The sequence below is a fragment of the Phaseolus vulgaris genome, chromosome 11, assembly GCF_000499845.2.
Source record: "Phaseolus vulgaris cultivar G19833 chromosome 11, P. vulgaris v2.0, whole genome shotgun sequence".
Taxonomy (NCBI): domain Eukaryota; kingdom Viridiplantae; phylum Streptophyta; class Magnoliopsida; order Fabales; family Fabaceae; genus Phaseolus; species Phaseolus vulgaris.
Window position 1 is genome coordinate 19,693,382 of NC_023749.2, and position 11,182 is coordinate 19,704,563.

Below are 11,182 nucleotides of genomic sequence, written 5' to 3' on the forward strand. Positions count from 1 at the left end.
AATCACAAGAGAGGTCTGGAGCAACATTGGTGGAATTAAGTACTCAGGGATGAAAGTGAGCAAAGGAAATATTAATGGGATTCAAGAGTTCAACAAGATGCAGTTTTATTGAAGTTGTGTAAGGAATCCTACTGAACCAGTGGTGAGATTTCATGTAGGTAATTTGAATTTGATTCCAAGACTTTTAGCTCACATCATGGCTTGACAACTCACTCCTAGAGGTAGCAATCATGTTGGGTGAGTACTATGGTTGAACATATGCTCCAATCAACAAGGCTCCCTGATTATTGCTTTCCATTTGCAATATTTGTATCCAAACTAATAAACTATTTGGAAGTGGATACTACAAATGAAAGAAATGACACTATCAAAGCAGAAAGTGAGATAGAGAATTCTACTCTCATGAAAATGGATTTTCATAAGGAGGAAAACAGTTGGGTTTTTAGAAGAAATGTTGCTCACAGAGTTGAGCATGAAGCCTCTAATCATGGAGATGCAGAGGAAGAGGATGCTGGAGTGCCTATGGAAGATGAAAATGTGAAGGCTGCATAGGCATCATGCTATATGATGCATCATTCATCATCACATAGGGTAGAATCACCAACTCAACCATCTATGTATCATAGGGAGGAATCACCAGTCTATTCATGAATGAATGAAGATGTTGCTGCCACAAATTACAATGCACTGGTTGCATACCAAGCACCTGAGTATAGAGGTGAACCTTTATCAATATTTGAAAGACATGTTCTTGATCAAATTGATACACTCACAAATGATCAAAAGACCTATTTTGAAATGACTCAAGCTAGGTTTCAACACCTAGACTATCAAATTGAAGGAGTCCAGGAGCAGCTAGATGAACTTTACTACAAGCACAAGTGATCCTCTTTTAAATCTTTCACTTTTATGTCTTGTTCAACAATTTGCTTTTTAATTTTCTGCACTGTTTGTGTTTTGATTTCTGGATTGTAATAACACTTTATGGTGTTTTTATTTTGAACTATCATGTATGGCTACTGTGTGTTTCTTTTTATTTTATGCTCCCTGTACCGACCAGGTAGTCGGGAGTGATGACGTGGCAGCAAGAGATAAAATAGACGTGTTAAGCGGAACACCTGGCTGGCAGAAGGGAAGCACATCGGGGAGTTCGTGTAGTCGCCAGTCGTTAAGTTGGCGTGCTCCGATCTCTAGCATATCTAAACCGGCGGTCACCAGGCTTGTGTTGTCGTCGCCGTATGCGAGCTTGGGCGACCAAGTGATCAGAGATCGCCGAGAGGAGGACATCGCCGAAAGATCAGGAAAGCTTGTTCAAGGCTTTTAAGGAGCACGAGTGCGAAGGATGAAGTTATCAGATGATCATTCCCTAGCTAGCCAGAGGTTGAGGCCAGGGAATAGCTTACCAGGACATGCACGGTGAAGCAGATCATGATGGCGGCCGGCGAGACCACAGAGAAGGTGTGCATGGTGACACCCCGCACTCGCCACACAGAAGAGATTGCGCTCCAAGGCAGCTATACACCGAGTTACTCCTTGCATGGGTGACTTAGTCGAACAGCCTGAAGAGTAAGAAGTGACGCTCTAGCAGAGGACGCTCCAGATGGTGACACGTGTACAGCTGGATGCGAGCCACATGTTCAGATGTGTAACCGTCAGGAGAGAGAAAGTGCACAGGTATATAAGAGATTCTAACGAACTTCTGAGGTACGCGCGTTTAGAACACTTCTTTACGCTTGAGAATACTTGAGTACGCTGAGAGAGTTTTCACACGGTTCCTTGAGTTCTTAGTTTTCTCTCTTAGAGTTTTTGGTGGTTCCGTCACTGACTTGAGCGTCGGAGCGCGATCGGCCGCAGCGGCGCCACTCTGTCTTTTGCAGGTTCTTGAGGTGAATCGAGGAGTGAAGGACGGAAGCTAGCGTGGTGCAAAGCCGATCCAGAGGAAGACACCTTTGACGAGGCAAGGCTCTTGCGCTCTGGTCAACAGGCAGGATCACTCCCATTTTGTTGGATGAATCCAAAGGGGGAGAAGAATAACTCAATATAGGTTGTTTTTAGTTGAAGAATAGCTCATGTAAGTTGCTGATCTAGTTTAGGTATTAAGCTGCAGGGAGGTATAACACTTCTCTAATTTGTTCTTTTTATGTATTATGTAATTTGTATTTTTTAAAATTTATATTATTTAGTAGTTAGTTGTTACTTTATATGTTATCTTTAGCAATAATACTTTCTGGTATTAAGTCTGGGGGTGTTCAACCCTCGACAAACGCATGAGATAGAATACTAATTGAAAAATCCTAACCATTCCAGAATATATAATGGATCAAAATTGGATGAATTATGTTCGTATAAGTGATGAGTATGAAAGAGGAGTAGAAGAATTTATACAATTTGCACAACATAACACGATTAATAGTGGTCATGATGGAGCAAACATTAGGTGTCCGTTCGTTAATTGTTTGAATGGAAGGATACTGGATGTTAATATAATGAGGGAGCACCTACTATGTGATGGGTTTCTTCGATCTTATACAACTTGGGCATGGCATGGTAAATTATTAAATTTACCACATGTTTCCGTAACTGAAGAATACATGGAGTCCACCATGGATGAAGCAGTACACGATGATGTAGATGATGATCGATTGGAGGACATGATTCGTGATGTAGGAGTTGAGTCTTTTGCAAAAGCGTATGGATATGGAAGTATGTCAAGCGATGCAGAGACTCCATTGTATCCTGGATCAACTAACTTCACACGGTTGTCGGCGGTGTTAAGATTGATGAATTTGAAGGCAATAAATGGATGGACTGATAAAAGCTTAACGAAATTGCTTCAGTTGTTGAAGGATATGCTTCCAGAGGGAAATACTCTACCTAATCATAATTATGAGGCCAATAAGATTCTTTGTCCAATGGGTATGGAGTATAAAAAGATACATGCATGTCCTAATGATTGTATATTATACAGGAAATATTTTGAATTGTTGAAAAATTGTCCGAGGTTTGGGTTATCACGTTATAAGTTGAAACAAAAAGATGATGATACTATTGAAGATATAGAAAAGCATGGACCCCCAATGAAGGTTATGTGGTATCTTTCCATCATTCTAAGGATGAAACGTTTGTTTGCAAACCCAAACGATGCTAAGAATCTTAAATGGCATGTAGATGAGAGGAAATGTGATGGCATGTATCGACATCCAGTTGATTCTATTAAGTGGAAGAAATTTGATGATGAGTTTCCAGAGTTTGGTAAAGAATCAAGAAATATTCGACTTGGTTTATACCAGTTAAACATATACAAACTCAAATTAAAGAGTTTAAGGGAGAGAGAGATTGCACACACAGTTTATACTGGTTCACTCTTAACCCAAGAGCTACATCCATTTTCCCAGAAACCACTAGGGAATCCACTAAGTAACCAAACCTAGATTACTTACACACACCACCAAAGAAGTGACCTTGATCCCCTCAAGACACGCTTCCTTTGGCTTAGCACATACACCACCAAGAATGTTGATCTTGACAACCTCAAGAGCACACAACACTTCTTGGCCTACCACACCAGAGTTTACACAAAGTACAGAAGGATTACACTTGTTATAGAATGAACTGAAATCAATACAAATGAAATCTTATTCCACTCTCTCTTGATCAAAGCAAGCTCAAAGCAATCTTTAATTCTTGAAAGCAAAATCAGTGAAAACTCAATTTTTTTTTCTATGATTAAATCTCAGTTGTTGTTTGTTACAAAAGATAAACAAACTATTTATAGCTTTCAAAGATTGGTCAAAGCATTTAAAACAGGAGCACATTCAGTTAAAAATCATTTAAAGCTCAGTCAACACACAAAACAGTTTTTTGTTATGATTTGAAAACAATCAATTAGTTGAATGTGCGAATCAATCGGTTGTTTTGGTTTGACAGCTAGTCAACCACCAAAAACAGTTTCTACCTTTTTCAAAACACCTAAGAGTAAAAAAATCGGTTGTTTCGACAAAACAACAGGTTGTGTTTCATTTAGTTTGAAAAACACTTTCAATTCAAAAGGTTTGAAAATACTTTAGCTTTGGATTCAATCAAGAGTGAATTTACAAATATAATCTACCCCAGATCCTATTTTACAGTACCTCAGCAATAGCAAGCACAACCAGCCTTCCATCAAACTCAAAGGATTTGGATTCTTCAAAGCTTTGAACACACTTGATTCAACAATCTCCCTCTATTTGATGAAGACAAATCCCTGGTTGCTTATGTTGGACTTGTTTGAATCTAAAGTAGAATCTGCATACAAAACATAAACAATGTATTGTATCTTACAACAGTAGGTTAGTGTAATTTGAATTTTTCTACATAAGCACTAAAGCAGAAAAATGACCAAAACAGTAAAACAGTATATACAAGTATCAGATAAACAATCGATTGTTTTCACGAATCAATCGGTTGTTTCTGTCAGCAGAAGCACAAAGTTTCAGCAGTTTAAACTGATTTCCAGAATTTCCAGAAAAAGACACATAAGAACCAATCAATTTTCCCCCTATTTGTCTTCACAAATAGCCTGAAACAGTTAATAACAATTTAGGAAAGATTTTGAAAGTCAAGGATGCCTAACTCATTTCTCAAGAAGAAAAACCTTTCTTTTGGTAAAGGTTTTGTGAATATGTCTGTTAGTTGCAGTTTTGTCTCAATGAACTTCACTTCACAGTCACCATTGTTCACATGATCCCTGATGAAATGATGACGGATCTCAATGTGCTTAGTTCTTGAGTGCTGAATCTGATTTTTGGTAAGATTTATAGCACTTGTGTTGTCACACATCAAAGGGACCTTGTTGATTTGCAATCCAAAATCTACAAGTTGTTGTTTAAGCCAGAGGATTTGTGCACAACAGCTTCCAGCAGCAATGTACTCAGCCTCTACAGTAGAGAGAGCCTCACAAGCTTGCTTCTTACTATGCCATGAGATGAGGCTTGAACCAAGAAGATGGCAAGTGCCACTTGTGCTTTTCCTGTCCAGCTTGCATCCTGTAAAACAGAATCTGAATAGCCAATTAAATGTATGAGAGAGTGAGAAGGATACCATAACCCAACATTTGTTGTTCCTTTGAGATATTTCAGAATTCTCTTTGCAGCTTTGAAGTGGGATTCCTTTGGATTTGCTTGATATCTTGCACAAAGGCATACCACAAACATTATGTTCGGTCTACTTGCTGTGAGATAGAGCAAAGAGCCAATCAAACCTCTATATTTTGTTTGATCTACCCCTTTTCCAGCAGCATCTGCATCCATATAGCAGCTTGAGGGCATAGGTGTGCTTGCTTCCTTGCAACTTTCCATTTCAAATTTCTTGAGAATTTCTTTACAATACTTTGATTGACATAAAAAATTCCATCCTTTGTTTGCTTGACCTGCAATCCAAGAAAGAAAGAAACTCACCTTTCATAGCAGCCGCAAATTCTTCACACAAACTATCTTGTGTAGCACCAAAGATGATGTCATCAACATATATTTGCACAAGGATAATTTCAGAATTTGACTTTTTGATGAAGATAGTCTTGTCAATCATTCCTCTTTCATAGCCATGTGACAAAAGGAAGTTGCTAAGCCTTTCATACCACTGCCTTGGAGCTTGCTCTAACCCATACAAAGCCTTTTTCTGCTTGAAGACATGATTAGGATGTTGATGATCTTCAAAGCCCGGTGGTTGATCCATATACACTTCCTCATTGATGTAGCTATTGAGAAAAGCACTCTTGACATCCATTTGAAAGAGTTTAAATCCACTCATACATGCAAATGCCAACAGCAATCTCACAGCTTCCAATCTAGCAACAGGAGGAAAGGTTTCCCCATAGTCAATTCCCTCCTCTTGATTGTAGCCTTTGGCAACTAGCCTTGCTTTGTTCCTTGAGATCATACTATCCTCATCTAGTTTGTTTCTGAAGACCCACTTCGAACCAATGATGTTCATCTCAGCTGTTTTAGGAACAAGAAACCATACCTCATTTCTTGCAAACTGATTCAACTCTTCATGCATAGCTTCAACCCACTTTTCATCCTTGAGAGCTTCCTCAATTGACTTTGGTTCAATTTGAGAGACAAAAGCAGTGTGCCTGCAGAATTTTGAGATAGAGCTACGTGTAGAAACACCCTCCTTTATCTGCCCAATGATGTTCTCCACTGAAAAATCTCTAGGAATCCTCCATTCTTTGGGCAACTCACTCTGCTGCAGAATTTCAATCGGTTGTTTCGAGCAATCAACCAGTTCTTTTTCTGCACAGATGTCCAGCTTCTCCAAACTGATGTTTTGTTCATCCTCTTCAACACTGTTCTTTGAGATTTGAATGTTTTTGTGATCCACTTCATCAAAGATCACATGAACAAACTCTCCTACAGTCATTAGCTTCTTGTTGTAGATTCTGTATGCATGACTATTTAGGGAATAGCCAATGAAGATTCCGTGATCAGCTTTTTCATCAAATTTCCCTAGGTTTTCCTTACCATTGTTTAGAACAAAACAGCTGCAACCGAAAACTCTGAGGTGATTGATGTTTGGTTTCCTTTCATTGAAGAGTTCATAGGGAGTCTTCTTCAAGATTGGCCTTATTAGCACTTTATTCATCACTGTACCGTCCCGTATCAGGGCGTTGACTAAGTCAAAGTCAACGACTAGAAAGTCAAAGTCAACTCAAGGTGTCGCCCAGGTGTAGAAACGCCAAGAGGAAGCGTCGCCAAGGCAGGACAAGGCGTCGCCAAGGCAAGGCGTCGCCTGGGTGGAGGCGTCGCCAAGGCAAGGCGTCGCCTGGGTAGAGGCGTCGCCCAACCAGGGCGTCGCCAGATCAAACAGTGTAAAAGCAAGGCAACCACGGTGTGGTTCCCCGATACCCATGGATAGGAAAGACCATGGAGGGAGCGACGCCGTGGGAAAGCCTCAGGACCCGATATCTCGGGAAAGTGATAAAGAGAAGGAAAAAGTGGCTTCAAGGCCATAGTGATAGTACCAGTGAAGGGCAGCCTGACTCGTGAAGTACCCTGCCGCCCCAGAGACGCCTTCGGGACAGATACGACCCAAGAGGAAGGTCACGCCCAGGATAACCGGGTGCAGGGTGCGAGAGGAAGGCAGATACGCTCTCAGAGTAAGTGGCTAGATACTTCGGGGCATGAGTTGGCGCCCAAAAAGCCACCCCTAGCGCAGTAGCACTCCCAAGCAGGAGGACTCACACGTAGAAACGTCCCCAGATGGGTAGAAACGCCCCCAAATGGGGTCATGCCGTCGTGAGGCCCTCCACGTGTACGACAGCCATGCCAGAATGGAAACACCCTCTAGTCAGGTGCCAGGTAATTAAAGATATTCAATACAGTTTCCCTTTCGAGCATTCTGGTACTATTAGGGCTCCCAAGCGTTTCAACGTCTTAAATGCGCTACGTTTCGTAATTAAGCGCTTTAAAGAGTGCGTTACGTTAGAGATTAAAAGCGCTTTAAGGCGCTTTAAATGCTGGGCAGTTTAAATAGCGTTGGGAATGTCGGAAAAAGGGTTGGAACCTTTGGCAAATTTACGAGAAACTCTTTGGTAGCTTGCCCGTGCTTTAAGGTTACGTACAAGTGTCCGGAGAATATTTTTTCCTAAAGGAGACAACACACACACAGATACACAGTTCTTTTACCACCTTCAGAGTGCGACACGCGGTGCTTAGATACGTGGGTGGACAGTTTTTGGTGTTTCTTGCTGGCTGACTTGAGCGTCGGAGTGCAAACGGCCGCTAGGGCGCCTCTTTGTCCTCTTTTTTGCAGGAATTCACAGGCAATCAGTGGGAAGGAGTCCTTAGCTGACGGTTGAGGTCGCGCACGAAGACGTCCCGGTCAACCGGACGGAACAATCACATAGCAAGAGGTGTTAACAGCATCAACCCAAAAATACTTGGGAAGAGAAGATTCACTTAGCATTGTTCTATCTAATTCTTCAAGGGATATGTTCTTCCTTTCCACTACACCATTCTGTTGTGGAGTTCTTGGAGCTGAAAAATTGTGCAGAATTCCCATCTTTTCACAGAATTTGCTGAACTTTTCATTTTGGAATTCCTCTCCATGATCACTTCTTATTGAGCCTATGTTGTTGTTCTTTGTGTTTTGCAATCTTCTAACAAGCTTCTTGAATGCAGAGAAGGCATCACTTTTTGATTCCAAGAAGAGAGTCCAAGTGAACCTAGAAAAATGATCCACAATTACAAGAGCATAATAGTTGCCACCAAGGCTCATGGTTCTTGAAGGTCCAAAAAGATCCATGTGAAGTAGCTCAAGAGGTTTTAAAGAAGAAACAACATTTTTTATTTCAAAAGAGTTTTTCACTTGTTTCCCCTTTTGGCAAGCTTCACAAATATGGTCCTTCTCAAACTTGAGCTTGGGCAGCCCAATCACAAGATCTTTAGATATTAATTTGTTCAAATGATTCATGTGAATGTGAGCAATTCTTCTATGCCATAGCCAAGACTCATCATGCTTAGAAAGAAGGCAACCAATTGAACAAGGAGAAGAGATATTGATGTGATTCCACTAGCCACATAGAGAATGATTCTTGACATTCTTAGGAATCACCTTGAGCTGGACATTATAGAGGCACTTTTCTTAGAGTTGGATCATTGTTCTAAGACAAGAACTCACCAAAAACTAGTACCAAATCCCAAACTCATTTGGATGCTCCACATATTGTCAAATTGAATCAACAAAGAGAGGTAAAATTGAAAGGACCGAACAGAATTGAATTAGCAAACATATGAACCGAACAAAAGTGTAATTAAAAGACAAGAATAGAACATAGGTGCTGGAAAAAAAATAGAAAAGCCGAACCAAACAACTCAAGAACACAAGACAACATGAACAATTGAAAGAGAAGGAAGGAAGGAGAAGAGAGTGCTCAAGAAGATGGAAGAATGTTGGATGATCTCGCCACTAGAAGTGTGGAATGCTCCTAGATGAGAGTGATGCCGCCACTTGAGGACTCCAATGATCCATCAAGATAAGACTAGAGAAGAAGGCTCCAAAAGCTCTCCAAAGTTCACTCAAAATTTGAGTAGAGTTTTCTTAGATTAATTCCAATCTGAATTTTACAAAGGAAGCACCTCTATTTATAGCCTAAGGTGCTGAAAAATAGGTGGGAAATTTCAAATAAACTCATTTGAAATTCCCACCAAAAACAAGTCACATGGGAGGTGTGACCTTTTTCTACTATGACACCTCCCAAAAACTACACCTACACCACTCTCCTAAGTCACATGGACAATGTGACTTTATTTTACATTTTCACACACCTTTATTTAATAACCACACCTCCTAAAACTATACAAGAGTATTTCAAAGCTTGGCCTTGCCCCTCATGGGATGGACTTGGGCTCTTTGGGCTTTGGCCTTCTTGGGCTTGGGCTTGGGCTTTGGGCTTGGGCCTCATCTTTATTTTATGTCTTCTTTTAATTTTGAGAAGACTAGAAGGAAGAACTTCAAATGTGAGGGTGGATGTCCTCTTCCTCCATTAATAAAAGCCTCCTTTATTTGATTCTCATCAGATATCCAAGAGATAAACATTATTGATTCTCTTACCAATCAACATGACCTCTTTTGTGTTGGGAAGACAGATTTCGCAGGAGTTTGTTTTGAAGATAACCTGATATCCTTTGTCACACAATTGACTAATGCTTAGCAGATTGTGCTTTAAACCTTCTACATAAAGCACATCATGGATGATCAAGATATCTTTGTTTCCTATGGATCTTCTTCCAAGAATCCTTCCCTTGTTGTTGTCTCCATAGGTTACGTGACCTTCTTGCTTAAAGGAGATGCTTAGAAACTTTGATTTATCCCCAGTAATGTGCTTTGAGCACCCACTGTCCAGATACCATTGTTGCATGCTCTCCTTCAAGGTTTCCTACAAAGTAGATTTTCAAGTACAAAGATTTGGTCCCCTTATGAAGGTGGGTCCATTTGGTTTACATTCATCATTTGAACCTTTACAACATTGGGAATCCACTTCATTAAACCTCTAGGAATTGCATATTTTCTAATTTTACAGAATCTGACATAATGACCTCCTTTCATGCAATAAAAGCATGTAACCACCGGTTGTTTTTCTGGCAGTTTCGAAAATGACTTTGAAAATTTATCTTGCTTGTTCTGTTGATTAAAACCTAATCCTGCTTTTCCAAAAACACAATTTTGAGATGGCAAGACATTCTCAAAGTTGGATTGACCTTTTGAAAGCTTATCCACAGTTTTAACAAGATAATGAACTTTCTTTTCAAGATTTTCACAATTTTCACAAATAAGAGTATTACACTTGCAAGAAGAGTTTTTGTAAACGATTTCAAGGTTTTCAAAATCTGTTTTTGAATTTTCCAATTCTTCTTCCAGTGTTTTGACTCTGTTTTCAAGCCAGTTATTCATTCCCTTTAACCGGTTGTTCAAGAGGGCCAATCGGTTAGCTTCTTCATGTGTTTCTTGAAAAGCTTGAAGCAATTGACTGTAATTTTCAGAATTTGAGGAATTAGAGGAACTTACACTGCTTGAATCATCTTCATTTTTGGACTTGAAGCAGAGGTTGAGGCTTTTTCGGTTTTTCCACCTTTTCCTTCGTGCTTGACTTTTTGTCTTTACTTCCTTTGATTCATTGGTGTTCTCATGAGTAGCTTTGAGTGTGTCCCACATTTCTTTGGCAGATTTGCATTCTGATATCCTGAAAAATTCATTAGAATCCAGTGCAGAAGCTATTATGTTTTGGGCAGTACAATCAAGCTTGGCCATCTTCCATTCTTCATTGGTCCATTGGGACCAAGGTTTTTAATAAAGGATCCATTCTTTTTGAGCTTTGGAATGAAGGGGCCATTTTCGATTGAATCCCAAATTCCTTGATCAATGGATTCAACAAAGATTTTCATTCTAGCCTCCCAATACTTATAATTCAAACCACAGAATAAAGGTGGTTTGTTGATTGAAGCACCTTCCTCGAAAGATAGTTTTCCAGCCATTGAAAAAGATTTTCGGATCAAACTTGACTATTTTTCAAGTACCAAGCTCTTGATGCCAATTGTTAGAAAGTATGACTTTAAACTAGAGGGGGTGGGGGGAATGGTTTAAAGGGGTTTTCACAAAAATTTTAGTCTAGAATGAAATTTCTTTGAGAAAACTTGATTCAAAA

The 11,182-nt window shown here is 39.9% G+C and overlaps 1 protein-coding gene across 1 annotated transcript; it reads right to left on the bottom strand.

Annotated features, from left to right (window-relative positions):
* Positions 1 to 9,553: 9,553 nt before the first annotated feature.
* Positions 9,554 to 10,788, bottom strand: LOC137836437 (uncharacterized). Its single transcript, XM_068645156.1, has 2 exons — positions 10,546 to 10,788; positions 9,554 to 9,916 (listed from the first exon to the last, which is right to left on the bottom strand). Exons 1-2 carry the CDS (start codon positions 10,786 to 10,788, stop codon positions 9,554 to 9,556), a joined length of 606 nt encoding a protein of 201 aa, XP_068501257.1.
* Positions 10,789 to 11,182: the final 394 nt, after the last annotated feature.

Bases quoted from the DNA above. Each gene is read 5' to 3' on its own strand.
- LOC137836437 (XM_068645156.1), bottom strand. From the start codon at position 10,788: ATGGCCAAGCTTGATTGTACTGCCCAAAACATAATAGCTTCTGCACTG. The intron at 9,917-10,545 runs GTAAGTTCCTCT...TCTACTTTGTAG, and splicing joins ATGAAGATGATTCAAGCAGT to GAAACCTTGAAGGAGAGCAT.